At 33.7% G+C, this 23535-nt stretch overlaps 1 protein-coding gene across 1 annotated transcript; it reads right to left on the bottom strand.

The window, feature by feature from the left end:
• Positions 1 to 2158: 2158 nt before the first annotated feature.
• Smp_054170 (hypothetical protein) lies at positions 2159 to 23114 on the bottom strand (the record flags this gene model as incomplete). The annotated part of the gene is given in 7 exon segments (XM_018790436.1): positions 2159 to 2319; positions 11744 to 11748; positions 11744 to 11917; positions 14883 to 14949; positions 16223 to 16339; positions 19628 to 19744; positions 23066 to 23114. Coding segments are annotated over 7 exon segments (690 nt in total).
• Positions 23115 to 23535: the final 421 nt, after the last annotated feature.

Below are 23535 nucleotides of genomic sequence, written 5' to 3'. Positions count from 1 at the left end.
GTGATGATCACGAAATAAACGCGAACCAGACACATGGTATCATTACATCTTACAACCATGTTCACAATTCCCGTACATAAGTCTAAGATAATTAGCCTTTAAACAAATAATGCAAAATATCATTTTGTAAACATGTTCTCAACTAATAACATACTTGACTCATTCAAGGAACATTGGTACTAAACAGGGAAACAAGTTACATTCATACAGCAAAACACTTCAAGATCTACCACTGAAGTAAGAACCAGTGAGTTGGATCATGATAAATAGTGTTTATCCGATTATCGTAAACAATAAATGTGTATACACATAGACCACGTGTCATCTTTGTATTTTTCGATGAAAATTATCATTCACATTGTGTTGAAGAATGAAGATCAGAATCATTCAAGGAATATTATCCAAATCACAATTTGCTAACAAAGACATGTAATTCCAATAAAAGAGATATGGATACAGGAATTTGTGAATTCCGACGGGTCGGGAACCCCTCCAGTTGCCCCATGAAAAAATATACAACAGTTCATATCACAAATCTCCAGTAAAACATGTCCATATATTATTAATCGGATTAATTTCAACTCAAAAATCAATAACCTATGTTTGATAAGCCATAAACAAGTGACCTAAAGTTAAGTAAATTCTCATCCAAGCGTTGCGGATATTCATTCATTTTCTTTCGTACATTGAATGAATTATCTGACTTTTGAAGGTCTCACTATTGTTTCATGAGAAAAAAATAAAAATCACCCGAATATATGTGTACTTTCGTGTTAGTCCTACTAATTAATGTTTTACGATTAAACAAAGTGCCTTCATACTGAATAATCAATAAGATGTGATATCAAGGTCAGGAGTACAGTTTGATAGTTTGATTTGAAAGTGTTAATCGGGGTGAACAATCTTTTTCCGGAACAGGTTACGTGTCAAGGAAATTTAAAACTGACAGTTGAGAGAAATGTCGTCCGAATTCCACCAAGATTGATATTATTTTTCGGTCTAAACTAATCACTCATCAACGATCTGCTATCATTTACCTGAATATTTCTTATCAATTTTGATTATGGTATACATTTCGTCTCACACAGTATATGTAATCAAAACGTGCTTACTCGAACGATACTAAATTGTAGGTATTCGACTATCGAAGTTGAATGACTCGAGTGTCGATATGAAAACATGGAATCACTCGTTAAAAGTTATGACTCGAAGTTGAGAAGATGAACAGTTCTGACAAAAAAGAATCAATTCAGTGAAAATGACTACTTTCGCTTCTTTTGGAAAACATCAGGGAAGGATAGCATGGAGCTGTGTAACGAATGCGGTTGGGATTATGTCAATGACAAGATGGAATTAGAATTCACTTTATTTCTCATATCAGCCATCCCCACAGCTTTTACATTGTCTTAACTATCTAGTATGAGAAACACAATTAAATAGGATAACAAACACAAGCAGAAGAGCTAATTTGTTACCCAAGTAATATATTAGAGACTATTATACATACATATGTACATTTGAAGCAACTGACACAAAAATAGTAATAAACGTCAGAAAAACTAAAAATTGGTGACTGCCATAATCCATAAAAGAACAATTAAACCCTTCTGAATGATGGAAGTGTCACAAATGAGAAACTGGTGAGATGTAATCGATTGAAATTAAAAGACATTGACTTCTCGTTTTTGTCTGTTCACATTTGTGATAATTTCGTGACGGGCATTTCAAATTACTATCAATCATCTGTTATTTTGGTGACACAACACAAACAATAATGGTCGCATCAAATGGAAACAGATTAATGACTGTTGTTTGTCTACTGGACACTCATTTGACTAGTTGATTATGATCTATCTTTTTAATATGTGTGAAATAATGGTATGAGAGTTTGTGAATCACGAAGTAAGTGTTAAATTGGCATCTTGAGGGGAAACGAAAAAGAGGCAGACCAAAGAACACACTGCATCAAGAATTGGAAGCAGACATCAAACGGATGAATAGGAACTGGAAACAACTGGGAAGAATTGCCCAGAACAGAGTTGGATGGAGAATGTTGATGGGTGGCGTATGTTTTACCACGAGGGGTAACAGGAGTAAGTAAGTATGTACTTGATGAGAGTTTGGATCGAATGTTGAATTTTCATGCCAGTTATTTGGTCTAGTTGTGAAGCACTTCTCGCCAAACCTGAAGGTACTGAGTTTGATCTTCTATGGGTTCGTGTAAGCGCACCGTTGAGGAACCGCATACTATGATGAAACAGCTTTTATGTACTTTATTGTTTGCAATAGCTGTGTAACTGAGATCAGTCCGTGATGAAATCTATGAAAATGCATGAAATGAATGTCCAAACTTCGAACGGGGAAGTTAAACTGAATCTTTCGGAAACTTATTAAGATCTTTTACAGGATATAGTGAGAGCCGATCAGGTGTAATATGGGCGTTACATTGTTCTGATAATACTTTTATTTTTAGGTTTTTTAAACGAATTACAAATTAAGGTCAGTCATTAAACCATGTGCAAACATTGTATACATTTTAGTTTGGTTACTTTGTAGTTTGTGTATTCAGTGGTAAATAAACAGAGTGAACGTCTCAAGGTCATGCGCAAGGTTGCTAAATTACAATAGTATAACATAATTTTGTTTTAAGTTAACACCGTGTGACTTTTTGTGTAACATGTTTTAAACTACATTCATATTATTCTGATATAAAAAGGATTGTTAACGGTTCTAAATTTCTAAAATTATCGTAGAGTTTTTTTTATCGACTGATTGTTCTCTATTTAGATCATACAATATTCTTGTTCTAACAGGTCATCATAACAATTCACGTACTGGTTTTTCGATGTAATTCTACCAACAGTTGAATTTTATAATTCAACTAATAGAAATAAAAAGAGTACAAAATCAAAGTGAAACTTTTCTTGACAAATAAATAACTCCGGATAGAAACAAAGAGAAAATTTTCACTGTTCTAATATTATTTTACCATTACTATGATGATGATTAGAATGATGAAGAAACTTGTAAATTAGCTTGTTCTATATATCAGTCTTGGCAGATTGACAAGAAATTCTGTGATGGAAAGCGAGAATTATCATTCTATACAGATGATTAACCGTACTTTCAGTTCATTGTACAAGCGTAACATGCAAAATATTTTTTATAGTGATAATTGGTTAGACCTCTTTTTTATTCAAACTAGATGTAAATGAATTCTATTTACGAATTTATCCATTTGGTGAATAAAGCTATTAGGAAACCCTAGTGCCATTTGTGAATGACTTAAATATACCTTGTTATCAATGTAAATTAGAAATAGAATCAATGAGATATTTTTTTCAAATTCAAACATGTTTCATTAGGTGGATCAGATGCAGATGTGAGGGCGAGGATCGGCAAAGCAAGAGCAGCATATTTACAACTGAAAAACATCTGGAACTCAAAACAATTGTTAACCAACACCAAGATCAGGATTTTCAATACAAATTTCAAGACAGTTACACTGTATGGGGCGGAGACGTGGAGAACTACGAAAGCCATTATCCAGAAGATACAAGTGTTTATTAACAGTTGTCCACGCAAGATACTTCGGATCCGTTAACCAGACACTATCATCAACAACCTACTGTGGGAGAGAACAAACCAAATTCCAGTGGAGGACGAAATCAGGAAGAAGCACTGGAAGTGGACAGGACACACATTGAGGAAATCACCCAATTGCGTCACAAAACAAGCCCTCATATGGAATCCTGAAGGTCAAAGGAGAAGAGGAAGACCAAAGAACACATTACGTCGGGAAATGGAGACAGATATGAGAAGAATGAACAAAAAATGGATAGAACTAGAAAGGAAGGACCAGGACAGAGTGGGTTGGAGAATGCTGGTCAGAGGCCTATGCTCCATTGGGAGTAACAGGCGAAAGTAAGTAAGTATATAAAATGTTGTATTCCGTTTTGAAGTATAAAACGTCTTTTTATTTAACAAACGATATAATAACATCACTTATTGTCTTTAAAAGACTTGGCAATTACAGATAACGCTAAGGAGAGATACACCGTATTCTAGAGTATTTATAATTTCCTTGATGATGATCGACTGACGGTTCATTTTCTTCTAATAACATGAAACACATTATTTGCTTTCACTTAACTTTATGATGTTTCTAGAATTTTTAATTAATCTTGTCAATATCTTAAGAAACACATTAAATATGTTGAATAATGGACGATTGAAATCCTCAAGTGATTTATCAATAAAATAATAGAGATCTGACTAACTTACATTAGCGAGCCCTGGACATTCATAAACTGTAAAATCTCCATCATCCACATCATCTTCACTGTCATCTTCATCACTTATTCTAGTATGATCATTAACTCTGAAATTTGGATAGTTTCAAACGGAAAAAAACAGCAGTACAGAAATAATGAGTTATTGAGTAGTCAGAAAAAAATCACTTTATTTCATTTTGGTTAGATATATTTACAGACCAAATTATCTGATTCTATGATACGTGATAATAATTAGTTATGCTGTGGTTAGTTTTTAAGATGATAAGAAAATTTCTTCATAAAAAAAGTTTTCTCAATCCATCTTACTGTTATATCGATTGTTTGAGTGCCCTGTTAATACATGACGTGATAAGACTGCCAATTAGAGAGGAGTGAATTATCGATCAGAGCAATGATACACAAAAGCCGTATGAGCAGTCTTCAGTACTTATCAGTCCTGCTTTCTGTCTAGCCCAGCCAATTAAGCCCAGAACACCAATAACGGCCTCTGCAATGTGAATCATTATTCTCAAACATACTGGGTTTATATGCCAATCAAACTGACCACATCGTAACGTAAAATAGAAAATAACATTTGTACAAGACTTGGCCAAATGTGGCTGTGAATAAGGGGGACAGTAATTAATGGACTAGGGATAACTTAAGGATGGCAAATCGTATAGCAATAGTTTATAATTCAAAATAAAGCTCATGATAAGGGGAACATGAATACGAATAGTTTAGTTATTTAGTAAATATACAATAAAAATCATATGCATAATATTGATCCATAAATGGATCCCAAAGTTACCATTCATTATCCTTATCGGGGCATAACACTTACTAACTGTGAAATATGTTGTTTGATGTGAAAGAATGAGGTGAAATTAATATCACTTGTTATTAATACATATAACTATACATAAAAAGTCAATAGAAAACGGTAATAACCACCATTTATCTGACAATGAGCTCTAATACTGTAAGTCGTATTAAATTACAGTCAAAGAGAAACACAGTATCATTAACTGAAAATGTAAGTAGTAAATGGAATTCGTTATGTTACTGAGGAATAGTTAAGGACAATTTAGTGCAGAAAATGTATTTCTCAACGATCCTTTTATCTATGCTGTCTATAGATTTTCATTACCGTATGCATAGAAGAGCGTACCCTGGGAATATAGAGGATTGGCATCCAGTCACTTCATGCCCCATGACTCATGTTGTCATCAGAATCAAAAGTTTTATATTAAGTTTTCATGCCAGCAGGGCGACCACCGCAGTTCGTTATATGGTCGAAGTCATCGTTAAAGTAGTTTTATCCATTTATTTATTTGAACACATAAACATTGGTACAAAGAGACACCATAATGGACTGTTAATAGGGATCCAATCGATTGGTGCTGCCTCAGCTCTAGCACTACTTCGTGGGACACCAGTGCCTGCAAAAACAGATGAAGATGCCACAGGGTCCCTGGATAAATGAGCGTGAAACGAGCTTTTCGAAGTGAGCGAATTTGCAGTACTTCACTAGAGTCTTGAATACAGGTCTTCCATAGGCAGCAGACATCAATTTTGAGACTTTCTAAAGACATAGGCGACCCTGTCTATTGTCCGATCAGCATTAGTGTGCAAACGTTGAAGGAGGTCAGTTTGAATGGCATACGTGGTTTCAGAAGTACTTCTTCGATATTTGTAGTCGGTGGTCAAAGAAGAGGGTAAGTTGAATAACTTTATGAGTTTGTTTTCTTTAGGACACAAAAATGTGAAAGTCCAGATTTTACTTACCCAAAGGTGGTGATCGGCTACTGGACAGTTCTTCAAAGGAAGCTACGTCATAACCAAAAATGTAACTCTCTATCTTATAAATATAATTCATGGATGCAAAAGCTGACGAATTCAGACGAGGCAAAATTTCCTTTGCATTATAACACATTTTTTCAAAGCAGTATTATCATGAAGATTAAGTGCATAAATCTCTGATCCACGGTAAATTCAGCTAATTTTCAATGGAAGAGATTAAGTGATTGATATACTTTTATTTAAGTGGTAAAAATTTATGCTTATAAAGTCACCACAATTTCTGTTTGAAGTTCAGTGAAACCAGAAGTTAGTTTGGACTTTTCGGGACACAGTTAAAAGCTTCCTTCTGTTTACTTAACAGTTTAAACTACAATGTTTACCTAACAATTTTATTGTCATATAGTTAGATGTGTTACTGAGGCCCAATCTAGATTCAGCTGAGTAAAATTTTTAATTCAAATGATTTAAAGTATAGAGAGTTTATCAAAATACTTGCTGAAGGAAGTTTAGATATTCTAAAATTAGACTTGTTTATGAACATAATGGTTCAATGATGTAATGAACATACTTTTGTCCGTACTAACAGTACAGCAGTAGGTAAGACTTAGTATTCTAGTTCATAATGTGTACTCTACTGTTTATCAATGATTATATATATAATATGTGATGAAAACCTATGTAAGGTTATATAATTTTATGGAAATCATTAAGTTCGGTAAACAAATAATGGTGAAATTACGTGATATTAATGATGTGAGTGACACATTTTTTAAAGACTAGAAAAGTGAGGCCATAGTATATCACTTACTGTTAATTTATACAACAGTGTAAATGCCATACCAGTGCGATGATTAGATTGTTGAAAGGAATCGACGGAGTTCTAAACTTAGATTTTGTGCAATTCAAACGCAATCCACCAGTGTCAAAACGATAACTGTAAGGTGAAATCGATCCAGCAATGAGAACAGTAAACGCCCACCACCACATTAACTCCCTTTGACTTTGCATGACTTTGCTTGATTAGTCATAGTTTTTATGTTTGCCATAAACGATATTAGTTTTGCTGACTCATCTTTCCTATACTCCGTATGTTATTTATGTCTCCTTTTTCCTGTTTAATTGAGTGAGTTATCGTTTTTCTATTTACTAACAGTGTTAACTTGCGTCTTAAAATCGATAAAATATATCTAGCCAAATAGTATACTTGTTTTGACCTCGGCTAAGCTAAAACCCTGTGCTCGACAGTCTAGGGAACAGATTAGAATTATGTCTGTAGAAAATTACTTCCTACAGTTACTATCGAGCTATCAAAGTGGTTTATTCTGTTATTTAAGTGATTAGTCACAACAATTGTAATAATAAAAAGACGGTCTCATCAGTTGAAAACATATTTTCACTACAAGCTTTTGTTTTTGACTAACATGTTGTAAACTAAGAGATATCAGTAGTATTTCATTTTTACCGTAAAATATCTCAGTTTTTAGAATTTCTGATCATCTTTATCAATTCACAGTACACAAGAGTTAGGTGATAACTATTTTCAGTTAGGGACAAATAGTAATATAGTGGAAATTTTTCTTCATTTAAAAGTATCATTTTGTATCTACACATTTTTCTACATTGTTAACGATCATACGTTTTTGATCGATTGAAAATTTGTGGGATCTTTTTTTAATGACTAAATTGAAGGCAATTTGTTTTCCATTTAAACAGAATCCTCTTTATAGATTATCATTATCTGATACACTAGTGAAAATTAAAGAGCTGGGAATCACATAAACATGAAGTCAGTCAGTCAGCTACAACGTAGGACCAGGCACACATCTGCATCGGCCCAAGTTGCCATACCTCGTTAGCACAACAAGATCAACACCGGATTCATAGAAATAGTTAATTTAGTGGTGGTAATATATAAAAGATAGGTTGTATATAAGGGTATAGTATAGGAAGGAAGAAAGTTATGAAACAATTTTGATCTCACGGTTTAAGGGAAGATAGTGTATACACCTACGCCATTGTGATCGATTCTGAGCCATGTCACCTAGAGTCTCCAACCATTGGTTACGATAGTCACGCGGACCCCAACCAGGTGGTCTGCATCTACCAACATGGCTCAGACTAGAAGTTAGTGACTTCAAGCAAGTAAGGACGGTTTTTCATTGATAATAACATTAAGAATTATCATTATTATTATTATTATTATTATTATGAAATAGTAACTCCTATATGGCTTGAATTAAATGCCTTTTAAAAAAACATGTATCATTTGAATATAATAATAATAATAATATGTTTTTAGTGCTGTGCTTCGCCAATCGTTCACCTCGATAGCCGTTATGATACAAATCTTAACGGTGCATAAAATCAGAAGTCAAAGAGAAGCGGCAGCCACAGTTTTATTGACTCAGGCCAGAAAGTTATGAGCACATGAGTAAATATCAGCGAGTGAAGTAAAAATGACACACATTGGAGATGGCAGGTAAGCCAACTCATTTTAACCAAGAGCTAATCAATATTTATAGTTAGATAGAAATAAATGACAGACATGTGATAAATAGGATAAAAAGTGTACACACCCATACTCTCATATAAAAAATGGTCAAGGTTAATAAGTGAATAATTAACAAGGTCAAAACGTGACTCATGATGGATAGGTAAATTGACTTGTCCAAAAGCTAGAATAAAGTATATCAGCTTAACATAGCAACAGATACTACATGTTAACTGAATAACAAATTTCTCACTTGAAAATTTGAGATTTGTCTATTTAGTGTTTGACTGTATTAATAATATTTGTAGTAGAAGGGATATGAAATAAAACATCCTTATTTATTACTATCTAGTTTAACAGATTTTTATTGTACATTCCTTCTTGATGAAAACTTTTGAATGTATACTTCATCCTATTGAATTTGAATAATAATTCTTGATAACATAATGTAAAATTACTTTAAATTTCTGTTTATCAATATTGAGAGGTGATTATTTCCAAGTTATATTTGAGTCATCAGTATATTTGGATTATAAATCTATCATCTCAATTATCCAGTGTGATATATTTTGTTTAAACGAATAATCTGTTTGAAAAAGTTGACTAAATATTAACTAGGCTTCAGTCTCGAAGTGAAACAGCTATATTGTTTAGTTTTAGCATTAAAGTCAACTGTCAGAATGATAGTTTTTTGTCAGTCGAATATTTTCTAAACCATTTATTAACTGAGATTTATTTAGAAGAAAAGATGGATGGTGGCTAGGAGTGGAATCCAGGACGCACGTATCGTCCTATTTGGGACTCACCAGCTGGATGTATCTGCATCCCAGAGTTGGTGCTCACTGCGGGACTCGAACCCAGTACCGTTCGTTTCAAACGCCATCTCGTTATTCACTTAGTTACTGAGTCCTGATAGCCACCTGCTTGTTCAATCGAATGAAGTTTAAAATTACTTGATGTGTGTTTGCTTGTATCATTATTTGAGGTAGAATCAAATGTAGACCGACTTATGATCATTGTAACCTAGTTGAATGGCTCCGGGTGTGGCCCTCTAAGAAAACCAACTGCTTCAGTTTGGGCGCCCGGACAGTATCACAGCCCTCATACAAACCAATGATAATTGCTACTGACTTCATTGTTATTGTGTTCTTCATATGTATTTGGTGCCCTCTTGTACCAAGGTTTATGTTTTCAACTAAATACAAATAAATAATTTTTTTTTTACCCTAGATGGAATGAACGCATTATAAATTAAGGCAGATAGACCATAATTTGTGTATTATATTGTTTAGAAAATTACAGTGTAGATGATTTTTTTTGCATACATAAACATATAATTAGCATGATTTATCTGATGAAAGTTCACTTAAATTAACTATAAATCAATTTCCGTAGATATAAACACACGTAGAAGAGTGGGTGTGGGTTTTCAAGACTTTATTTATCTCTCATGTTCGTTGTGAGTGTCAGGTAAAAACGAGCATTTTCAAACATTTCATGTTTATTGTTGAAACTGAACTGGACATTAAAGGTACAACGTAACAATAATTCTTTTAAGTGTTCAGTTGGAATACCTAGATCTATGTTGTTAAAGTCAATATACTTACAAATATAACATATCGTTTTCGTTAACGGTACACTAGTGAATAATAATTCTTTATTCACTAGTGTACCGTTAACGGAAACGATATGTTATATTTCATGTTTAGTTTACTTTTTAGCTTAATCGTTCAAATCACATAACAGCTAGTCGACTCATTTCATTTGTGATATGGTCAGCTTAAGTTTAATTGATTAGTGACAAGTAATCACATCCTGAAAGGGGTAATTATATGACTTAGTCAATTTGTTATATTGGTTTCTTTTAGGTATCGAATCAATCCTCAACTATAGTCTGTGTGACTGCTTATGTAATTCGATTCACGATTTCTAGTAGTCTGAACAATAACAATTAAGTATTCAGCACATACAATAATTACTTAACTATCCATATGGAATGGATTACAAATTACACATAACCAATATATTGTTTAATTACGTGCTGTACAGAGTTTGAACATTATATTAATTGTTTGTATCAAGAGATTAAGCTATCGTGAATGATGAATGTGTAAAAACTGATCGAATAAATTCAATATTGGTTTTACATTTAATCAAGCAAATCTATGTTAAGTGATACTTTTTGTGACTACTTGTGGTAAAGATACAGAAAGAAAAGTATAGATAGAAAATTCTACTTATTGATCAGACACTGAATCTTAATTCTATATCAGCTGGAAAATCCTCATAGAACGAGGAAGAATGAGATAACTCTAGTTTGGAACTTCTCTAAAAGAGGGAATCTCCAAGCCAGATCGCATGGAGGAGTAGGTGTTATAATGAACAAATCGTAATTCACTCAATGAATCAAAGTTTTTTTGGTGGACTTATTTGAAGTTTTATCAATCCCTGAAAAAATATTGGATCCTGACTCAGTATTTTTGCTTATCTCTAATGAACTTATCCTTAAAAGTGATTCGTTTCTATTGGAACTATAAGAAGTAAGGCTCTTAAACTAGCAATCGATGATGAATAGTGAATTTGTGATTAGATTATAAGTTCCGCACTCCATTTCAGTGTTCTTGTTGTTCGATCGCTGTTCACGTGTCTGGAGTTCTTAATTTAAGCAAGGTTCAGAAGTTAAGGGCTTTCAATTCTTTTGAAATAAGTACTTCAAATAATGAAAGATGATTTTAAGCAAAGTTTTCATCAAGACAGAATATTACTTTAAATTTAGCCATATTCTGAATTAAAATTATGCACTATTATGTAAATAATTCAACTAGTCGGTGGAAAACATGGTCGAAAGTATTCAATTATAAGATGTTACGTTCGGTTCGATAGACAACGTTATGAAACGTGTCATTATTATTATTACTATCATCAATTATTGGCTTTGTATTTTTTTACAACAGCTGTCAGACAGGTTTTCTCATCACATATCAAATGTATGTGAGGTGCATAGCTAATTGTAACTAAACTCCTTAAACTAATTGCGATCATGAAGAATAAATTATTCATAAGACTGCTGTTTTTCATACACTTAATCTCGTAGAAAAAATGTTTTAGTCAGATATCCAAATAGATTATTTTAACTAGATATATTTTGTTTAAAACATTAACATCTTTGACTAACTTTTCTAGAGCTAACATTTGTTGCTTTTGATGTTGATAGTGATACATCTGTGCTGACTGTGCAAGTTTACGATCATCCTCCGAACTAAGTGACAGCATCTTGTCTGGTAAATTTGAATTCTCTAATGTAAATTCTTCATCTTGACTCAAGCGGGATTGTTTCCATAGTTTACGTCTTGATTAAAAAGGAACAAGATAAATGACAGTAGTTACATATAATGATTTGGCAAACAAGTGTAAAATACAATTTCAATTAATATTTTATTGAAAGGAATTAATTTCTTGATAGTTTAGGCCTTGTAATTGATGGATAAAGTATATTTTCATTTCACTGATAACATATTTACGAAATCTATATGTAAATATTACTAAAAGTGTAGTGTGGTCTACTTATATCCATATAAGTAGTATGTGGCGTGAGTCAGACATAGAATGTATTTTGGCAGAAGACCGATAAGGAAAGAACTGAAATGAAACGCAATTGGTAGGAAAATGCATGAACAATGGATTTAGAGAAGATGGACTGATATTTATAGAAGGAACAGTGAAGGTTGAGACAATTGGTTGTTATTTTGCAAATTAACTGTTTGTTGTATGGTTATCAGAATATGGTGAGATAATCTGTAATTTGTGCTTAACTACATTCGATTGTCCCCACCCGTGTTCTGTTCACTATAAAAGTATAAACAAAATGACTTAGTGCTGACGAAATCTTGAGTCATAATTAATGTAGTAGATTTTTGCATCAATTTATTTAATATGATTTTGCTATAACGAAATGTACACATGAAAACATATTTCTGCACGAATTAGTAAGCAAGTGAACGAAATAATACAGTATTATATTTGGCGTCAGTGATCGTCGAATTTTATATATGTCGAGAATTTCAGTGTTTCTAGTAAATCGAATGAAACTTTATGCAACAATGTATTTTGTGTTTATTATTTGGATAAAGTCAATAAATAGAATGCCATATACCTTGGTTTTATACACTGCGGATCACCAAAGTTGCAATCAAATTACGATTATATAGTTGAAATCATGAGCACTGATGAGGAGTCCCACAATAGGACGAAACAGTCGTCCAGTGCTTCCAGGTTTTCCATGGTGCTCTAGCTTCAATTGGCTAATGATTCCAACTATAAAGTTACTAAAATCTCCACGAAAAACCCCTTCTGAAAATAACAATTAATAGTCTTTCATTCATTTATACAGGATTTTATTAGCTAAAAGAGTAAACATTTCATTACAAATAAATATGATTTTATCTTGGATTATCAAGATGTTGGTGGAAAATCACTGCTTAGTTAATTATTTGAGAAGTCTTATTTCGAACATAAGTTAATTTTAATATTATGTAACGAACTAGTCAGTATCTCGTTATATTGATCTTGTATCTTATTATTATCAATACAGGTATATAACATAATTGGACTTGTGATCATCTCGCCCGAGTTTCAAACCTATCAAACCTACTATAGCAGCACACATACATCCTATTATTTCATGAATATTGTTGAACATATTTTGACAATATTAACAACCACAAGTAACGACATACATACAATTGCTATATTGCTGCGGTTTAGTAAGTCCGCTCAGTGTTATGACATTTTATCATTTGTTATTAGCATTATTACTGTTTATCTAATTTCCTTCCCTTATATATAATTTATTTGTGTACTACTCATTGTATATAAACATGTCTTCAAATAACGACACAAGCCTTCCACAAACGCTGTCTGAGAGGTCCCTTAATCTTACTATTCCTCCTTTTTAAGGTCACCGACCCACAACTTTGTGATATGGTTAGCTTGGGCTTAATTGATTGGAATGCGAGTAACGTATGAAACCGACAATAATTTTGACGTGGAAATGAAGGGCCTAACTAAAGTGGTGGACCCGCCGTGACGTCAGTTAGATCGGACAATGTTATCGACGGCTTGCCGGTCAGTTAACGAGACGCCTTTTATCACAGTCTATTTTAGTAAGTCATATGGCTTTTCTGCATCAGGTTTAGCTAGAACCTCTCGTCCGCTACTTCATCCAGAAGCAGTGAGCTTGCGTAGGCGAATTTATCTCGTTGTAAACGAATATGGCTAGCTAAAAAGTAATTCTCAAGACTAATAAACCGAATTTGTAACCTTAAAAAGAAGGAATAGTAAGATTAAGGGACCTCTCAGACAGCGTTTGTGGAAGGCTTGTGTCGTTATTTGAAGACATGTTTATATACAATGAGTAGTACACAAATAAGTTATATATAAGGGAAGGAAATCAGACAAACAGTAATAATGCTAATAACAAATGATATAATGTTATAACACGGAAGAGACATAATAAACCGCAGCAATATAACAATTGTATGTATGTCGTTACTTGTGGTTGTTAATATTGTTAAAATATGTTCAACTATGTTCATGAAATAATTATCATGTAATGAAAATACGATGATTATAATAATAATCCACAGTAATAATTCCTATTGAGGTGGACTAGGTTGATTTTCGTATTTCGATAAAATCTTAGAAAGCTTTGTTGCGTTCGTACGTCGGGAATCACCAATTCTGTGGTGGTCGGTATTCGATATAATTCTTTAACTTTGTGTACTGCTTGTCCTGATAACCATTACTAGATAAAGCTTAAGGGTGTATAAATCAGAAGACGAATATGAAGCGTTGATTACGTTTATAAATCGCACCACACACAGATCACTAAAACCACAATCACACGAAGCAAGAATGATATGCGAATGCTGAAGAGCAGGCGAGCGAGTGAGTCGAATGAACAGGATTAAAATGTACGCATATTTATGCATAGGCAAATGAATGAGTCATTGAATCACTTAAACGACTAACACTAAGGCTAGCAGAACGAATATGTGCATAGGCGGCAAGCGATGCTCAAGCATACATGTCCATACAAGAGCAACAATAATAAAGGTACAGTAGTATAGGTAGGTTGTTATTGCACGAATGACTCTGTTACATAAGTTAACAAAAGGGCTTGACCAAAATAAATGTGAGCAAACTCAAATTTATGTGAGCTGCTATTCTTCGATCGACTGAGTAAACACAAGGATTGTTTAATGAACATTCGCAATAAATCAAAAAAATATTTTTTCAAATGTTACAAATCTTACTTCTGATAGGCTGTTCCTATTGCTGCTATCACCAATACACCCAATGCTGCACAGACTGAACCGATGACTAGAAATTGAATGTTTTTTAAAAAAACATAAAAACACAATGAGAATCTGTAATTTATGATAATTTCTGGTTGATAATTTAATATTAACAGTTGAATTCAAGAGTCGGTCTAAGCTAGACTACCATTGAAAACCTAGAATCCTTTACAGCCGTTTCGTCCCTGTATGGGGCCCTTCAGCAGTGCGCAACCATGACTCTTCACGCGGAACTCGAATCCAAGACCTTCTGTCTCGCGCGCGAACACTTAATCTTGATTAATAAACCCTATTTAGTCAAACATTTGTATATTCTCAACTTTCGCTAATTGTTGCAGTAATACATCTTTAACAAGCCTTTAACTAACTGTATACTATTGTACTGTTTTTCACTTCCTAACTCTGTAAATCGTTTGAATTACTTCGAATTAACTGGGTCAATCTTAAAGTAGATTTTCATTTTTACTCATTCAAGTCCGAATTGTTCACCACATGAGACCTGCATTATGTTAGAATTATATTTACTAAATACTGAACAATTCGATGACTCAGCTTATATAACTTTATTCCTCTGTGATCTCCTCAGTACGATGAAGTCGGTGTCAACTGACATGTATTATTGCTGAACGTTAGCTTTGCTTGCAAAGACTGATTAGGCTCTAAATGCACCCTTTCTTCATACTTTACACAACCGATTTTTATTACGTAATTAATTGATTTAGAGAAGAGTTATTTACAATTTTGAGACAAATTACATATCACAGACGGACAGGATTAATAGAATCATTGGAAACCAGGGAGAAAAGGATGACGATTATGTTGTTGCTCGGATCTGCACAGTAATGAACACCTATAATGTCATTCGCTGGCGACGAAATACCATCATTTTTAATAAAACCTCTATTTTCACAGTACCTTGACCACAATGAATTTGACTTGATGTTCTCTAAATTAGATGAGGAATTGTTTAATAGCGAATTTTTATTTCATCACTGAGCTTAATACTAAGTACTATATCATCCATATAATTACTGCCTTCGTTCAATTTTACAGGTTTTAAATAACCTATTTTTGTTTTAATATGTTAAATTTCTTCACTTTTTCTTGAGTCATTGTGCATGTATTTATAAATGTACTTTGCTTGCTTAAACTAATCTCTGTTGGTTTCTACCAATAAATCTTCATTGTGTGGTCGGAGCTGACAAAGGAAAGAAGTTGTGGGATTCAGATATAGGCCTGACAAATTAATGGTTCTGTAGTAATTATTGTAAGGGAAATACATGTCACATTGTACTCACCTGCTGGTTGCCAATTCATATAAGATCGTAATCCATTAGTTTGTAGACCATTTATCGCTTCAAAAGCAGGTTTAGCTCTCATATCACGATTTATTATATCATCAGAATAAACACTTGCTGTAATTAACAAAAAGTTGTTTAAAGAAAGTAATAATTAAGTGGATAATAAATTAAGCATAATTAAAACTGCAGCTGAACAGAAGAGAAATGTATATCTGGTCTGCAACTTAGCATAAGCTATCTTAAATAATTTCTAGACTTTGCATACTGTTAAATTAAATAACATGCTCAAAAAGAAATATTAAGTCGAGGAATTCGGACTATATTTACAAAGTTGACATAATATTTTATTATAAAAAATATTCGTGGATCAGCAAATCAGTAAAACTACTCCTGCAAACCTTCTATGATTACAGCCGAACTCAAGCCCGGGTAAACGTGGAGGGCTGGGCATGAGACACATATTTTATAATGTAAAGAAGAAAAATTCTAAAAAGACAACGTCAATTACAAGAAAGCATTTACACCATTTGAAATCTCTCCTGGGTCTTCATATTGAAGAATTATGACGCTGCATTGCGATATCCGAGATTCCTAGAAAATCATGGAGCTGATGTCCATTCTAGCAACCACAGCAACAACTAACATAAGTACATGGGATGTTTGTACAGTGTGAGTCAGGGAGGACCAGTCAAATGGGTTAGAAAATCAAGAACTACAACCTGGTGGTGCTCGGAAGAGTGGAACCCGTTGAACGCAAACTTGATAGAAAGATCAGCTTCAGAGCAGGTGCTGTTGTGTTCTGGTCATGAAGTAGAAAATGCTTCAACACACAAGGAGTAGCATTGTTGCTGTTCAAAGAAGTGCACAAAGCACTTATGGGATGGCAATTTCATGGATCTAGAATCATCGAATCAATCTTCAAAACAAAGAAGTAGGGGGTCACAATGAACGGTATCCAATGTTGTGCACACACTAATGTTAGTAGCGCAGATGTTGGAGACCGACTTTATGGGGCTGAATTCCATCGTAGAAAACTGTCGAGGAAGGGAACTGAACATCCTGTTAGGAAATCAGAACACTAAGTCTGATATGGTTAACACCCAGTATAAAGGCACCATGGAGTGATATGAATTTAGGGAAAGAACGAAAATATTGAGAGACTGGAAAACTATGTGCTTCCAACAACACAGTTATAGATAGCAGCATTTCCACTCATCGATGCATACATGGGTTTTCATCGGTTTTACCGTATCACACTAGGGAAAGCGAAATCGACAGCATTTACATCAATGCAAATCTCAGAATGTAGATAGAATTCGTAAGAACAGAGAGAGTAGTTGATATAATTTCAGATCATCACCTGGTTGTGGCTAAGATGAAACTGAAGCTAAAGAAGTACTGGACAATCGGAGGTTTGATACAGACTTTCTAACAGATATCGACAAACTCAACGAATTCAAGACACAACTGAACAACAGGTTGTAGGCGTTAAATGATCTACTCAGAGAATAGGGAGTCACTATGGAAACTGACTTACAGAGGATTAAAGAAGCAATCACATCAAATCAACGAGATTTCTGTGCCTCAGTAAGCGTCATCATAAGGAGTGGATCTCCATCGAAACCCTGAACAAGATTCAAGAAAGGGAGAACAAGAAGACAGCAATTAACAGCAGATGAACAGCAACGGAGAAAGTCGAGACACAAACTGAATTCACAGAAACAAACAAGAGAATGAAGAGGATCATTGGAGCTGACAAACACAAATACATGGGAGATCTAGCAACAGCAGCGGAAAAGCTGTACGAGAAGGAAATCTGAGACAACGATTTGACAGAACGAAAAAAGTAGACGGGAAATATGGTAGATCAGAGCAACCAGTCAGGAACCGTGAGTGCAAACCAAGTAGTGAGGATTAAGGGCAGCGGAACGGGCGGGTAGAGTATTTTGATGAGCTCTTGAATAGACAAGGACCACTGAACCCACCGGAAATCGAAGCAGTACACACACCCTACAGTTGATACTGGACCAACAATATATGTCATTAAGGTTATCAGACAGATCATCAGTGAGAAGGTAGAAGGATCAAATAGTATACCAGCTAAAGCGCTGGAGTCAGATATATATCTTACTGCAGCAAAGTTCCACTTTCTCTTCAGAAACCTATACAAACAGTTATGAGAGTTATAAATAAATAATATATTTGTAATGTCGCAATGAGTAGAAAAATTAGATTTTCTGACGTTTCGCGACTCAGTCTTAGCCACTTCTTCAGAGAACAAATAGCCAAACTTAGATTTGGAAAATAACGTAAATGTAGTTTAAGAAATGGGAAATTTTCGCTAACATCAAAGTTATGTAAGTTAGACTTTTTGTTTTCATAAACAATTAGAATGTTAAGCAAAAGCTTTAGACTATTACTAGATACCTCTCTAGTTACGATTTTGTTTTCTGTAAACTCGGTATATTTGAAATAAAGTTAATCACCATGTATTAACCACCATTAGTGGATACTTACTCGTGACTTTATTACACTACTTCTATACGAAACTTTTATTATACGACTGAATATGATAACAATTGAATATGATAGGTATTAAATTAAATTAATACAACATGGATCAGTTTGTTCTTAAGGATTTAGAGCATTGAATACGTATATATATATATATATATCAGGAAGAAGCGCTGGAATTAGATAGAACACACATTGAGGAAGTCACCCAATTGCGTCACAAGGCAAGTCCTCACATGGAATCCTGAAGGCCAATGGAGGAGAGGAAGACCAAATAACACATTACGCCGAAAAATGGAGACAGAGATGAGAAGAATGAACAACAACTGGATAGAACTAGAAAGGGTGGACCAGGACAGAGTGGGTTGGAGAATGCTGGTCGGTGACCTATGCTCCATTGGGAGTAACAGGCGTAAGTAAGTAATATGACTTTCCCATCAGGTTTCAGTAAGTGAGGTCATCCTATCATTTATTTCTATTATGTGTTTATTACGTGCATAGACTACTGTTGTTTTGTTAAATAAATTTACTGTCTTGTCTCTGTTCTGGCTCTCCCTATATTTATAGTAATAATAATAATAATACATCTTGAAAATTACAAAAATCATAGCAGTTTACATTCATGATCAGTTTGATGTATTTGATCGTAAATGGTGTACCTGAAATAAAGTGATCCCAGCTGAGTATGGAGCACCGATTGAGTATCTAGTCTAGTGCTAGTATGAATTCGGTTATGGATCGCACTATCATATGACAAAATTCCATTGTGTTAAGTGGAGATATTTTAAATTTCTCATTATATCACATAAATGTGCTTAAATGCCACATAGTTTATTCTAAATTCTACTCTAAGGTACTATTTAAAAGAAAACAGACCAGATAACTTACGATTTAATTTACTATCAAAAAATTCCATGAAAGGATGGTTAATGTTGCTGTAACTGATAATTCGGTTTATTTCATCGAGTTCCAAATTACTACGATCTTTCAGTGCCCTTGAAATACCTGAAAAGGTTAAAAAATTTGTTGTAAATAGTTAGTTTGAACAGTTTAATGATTTTCAGAATAAATGTTTAAATCGATTAACAAACTTTAGCGAATGTCGATCATTTGAGTTTAATATAGTGAAGTTTGTTTCTATCTGAAATAAACTTTCAGTACGAAATAACATTATCTAAAGATATTTTTGAGGAAGTTGGATAAGTGTTATATTCTTATTTGGGAATCTTCAAAAATAGATAACCATAACCACATCCGTGTCATAAGATTAGATTTCAGGTCTCATAGAGATCACGTTACTTTTAAGCCATCAAACCAAGATCCAAAAGCCTAAAATTTCAGTTTATCATGAGTTGAAGAGAATAAGGTAACAGTCAGATTTATGAGTAATAGATATTATTACATATGGTTGGATTCAATTTTACAGTTATCAACTCAACTTCTGATATGATGGGATAAGATGACATTATTTTTTAAATCAGTTGATTTTGAATCTCAGTCAAGGGAACAGGTGTGAACTTTGTTCAATGTGGCATTTTAAGGTCAATATTTTTTGTACCAGCTCAGTGTAAACTTTGTTTGATATGAGAATGTGAACTTTCATTCAGTATGATGATTCCTTGTATCAATTCACCTGAACTGTATTCAGTATGCGTCTTGATAATAACCCTATCTATTTCTTCCCATATGTGCTATTATGAAATGTGTGTAAAAATTCATACATAAATGATTGTATTTTGGTCAAACGATGATTTGATTTCAGGACTTGTTTGGGGGCATGGTTTCGTATAGCCAATAAATCTTTTGTGTTCTTACTTTGACCTGTTGGAACTGAAGTGGAACCTGTTTCAAAGTATAGGAATAGGATCAAGGAATCTCAGTGGTTCTCGTTTGTCAAGTATAAGCAGTAAGACTGGGGACTCAACAGAGTGCTTCCAGATATAACAGCGATGACTCCCCAGATATGACAGTTGGCGATCCGGATACAACAGAGCCTACACGTACACTACCGGCGCCACGGATACAACAGCTTGTTAGAGTTTCGGGGACAACCAAACCAGCCTCATTTACTACATTTAATATAATAACGATAAAAAAATACTCTTATAAAATAAGGATAATTATTATTTTAAACGTAATTTTCAACATGGATGAATATAAGTTGAATAACCACTGAAAATTAAAGTGTAGTGGACACATCTTAAATAGATTTTTTAAACTTCGCAGAAGTGTACATTTAGTGCAGGTCACAGTTGCCTTCGAAATATGCAAGAGTTATGTAATTAAATCTAAGTCCATAATTTGAAAGTAAATGAATAACTGTACCATAGATAAGATTAAAACACACTAATCAGGACAAAACAATTTAAAGTTTGTCTAATTATATGGATGTCTGCCCAGGGATTATGTTATCTTGATTAAACTAACCGAAAACAAAATGTTAATCGGAAATATTTATCCTTCAGTTTTACACTTTACAGTTGTAAGTTATCAAAAAGTCAATGTTTAATTAATTATCACTATTCTTTTATATATTTGTACTTTATAAAAAGGAAGTGAAAGTTGACTGTGTATTTAACTGACTTGCAATTTTACCTATACATTACTATTTCCTCATCACAAGGTAAGAGCTTACCTGGAATCCTGAAGGGAAATGGAAAAGAGGAAGGCCGAAGAATACACTACGTCAGTAATTGGAAGCAAACATGAAAAGGATCAATAGCAACCAGAAAGGATTGCTCGGGACAGAGTTGGATGGAGAATGTTGATGGGCGGTCTATGCTCCATCACGAGGGGTAACAGGCGTAAGTAAGAAAATCACTATTTCAGTTACTTTCTTGACAATATGAAAGTTTGGTTTTATCCTTTAGTTTTACACATATTACTTTTTGAAGCCTAATTCGACGTGTTTTGAAACAAGATAACCGAAAAAAGACCAGATGTTACTGAATTAATCAGTTAATCCGAATAACATAACTGATTTACACATAAAAATTATTATTTTCATAATTTATAAAGCATTTAATATTAATATTTAATATTAAATTTTGGTAAATTATTTCACTTGTTTTTACACCTAACTATAAACTAAACTGTGATCTTAAAAAAGAATAACATGTATGTAATACCATATTGTTTGAGCTTATTTTCTATGAATTGATTCCAGATGACGAGTTATGCAAAGTCAAAGAATTTTACCTATAATTGTTTTACTTCACCATAGGAGTCTTCTGTGTTATGAACTATAGACTTTCGTAAGAATCAAACTCATGTTCTTCACTGATACGCCACACAGCTATAGTTTTAAGAAATTTCGTAAGCTTCATTCATAACCACTGACCTTGTTTGTTACTCTCATCTTAACTGCCTAGTCCTACAGCTTATGACTTTTTACCAACCAAAGTTGAGTAGACACTCAACAATATTCTCAGCCATGAAGTTATGGAATGTGCTTTTGTGGCAAAATGGAATCAAAATGTCCATCCTAGTGTATTATCAAGCTGTAGCGAACAGTTTGTATTAAATCGAAAGGAATCAGAAACAGGTTGTTTCCTTGGTTTGAGTTGTTTTGAGTCGCTTGTGATTGGGCCGTAATGGCAGAAAAGCAATTGTATGACCTCTGTCTGTAGTCCTGTGATGTATGCCACTTATTTCTATCGACATAAGTAGTATGTGACACCAATCAGAAGTGGAGTGCCTGGCAGCAGAAGGTTGCGAAGATCGAATTGAAGAAAACGGGCTTGTCAACAGAGCATAAATATAAAGGCAATGAAGTTTGAGATAATTGTTGGAAGATTTTCAAATGAAGTATTTATTTTATCATTTCCACATTTTACTAAACAGCTGTGTAATTTTGTAATAAACAATAACTTGGTTGTCCCCCCCCCTGAGTTCTCGTTAGTTACATTCCAATTATTTATTAGTTCACTCGTATTACCAGTAGGATCAGTCACCTGTTCGCCAACTGACATATTGACAGCTGAACAACTAGGACGCCAACAACTATCGGTCCTAGAGTCCCTTCTGACCCAGTGGTCAATCAGAAGATGAAGGTAGAAAGAGGGTCAGTTCTTTGTTACACTCAATTTAACCATGACTCAAAACCCATAAACACACAAAGAAAATTAAGGAATTACCATAACGGCATAACTACTCCATAAGTGGAAGAGAACTGAGTAACACTTCCGTAATAAATTAACAGTAACTTAAAAAAGGCACAAAATATAGCAACAGTTCATACATCACAAAAAAGCTTAAAAGCAGGCGAATACAAACATACAATTTACTTTAACTTAAAAGATACAAAACTGGTATTTAATAACTTACTATCATAGCCATAGGGAACTTCAAATTCCTCACGTTTTTCTAGCCACATTGGTAAGCCTTCTGATAGGAGACCAGTATCAAATCGTTTAAATTGATTGAAATATCCTATCCGACCATATGTTAAATTGTAGTTGATAATGATAAAAAGCGTAAAAGTTATGTATTTAACAAAAGAGAACATTATTGACAATATGGGCGCTTCTATAATTTATGCATATCACACTCACTATAAAATAAACTCTAGTGTTTCATAAACGAAATGAGAGAATAAAATGATTATTATGATTTTTGTCTTGAATTTCGTTACGACTTAATCCTTATTCTTTACTAAATCTCGAGGTAAGTAAAGAGTTTTATGCTTTCGCTCACAACGTTTCTAAGCAGAAGTAAATTTCCGAATAAAAATCTACTCAGCTACATTTAAGAGAACCATTATTTCTATCTTATGTTTATAAATCAATCCCAATGAA

This window comes from Schistosoma mansoni (assembly GCF_000237925.1).
Source record: "Schistosoma mansoni, WGS project CABG00000000 data, supercontig 0113, strain Puerto Rico, whole genome shotgun sequence".
Taxonomy (NCBI): Eukaryota; Metazoa; Platyhelminthes; class Trematoda; order Strigeidida; family Schistosomatidae; genus Schistosoma; species Schistosoma mansoni.
Note: the sequence above shows the minus strand (reverse complement) of the source record. Positions and strands in the feature narration are given on the sequence as shown.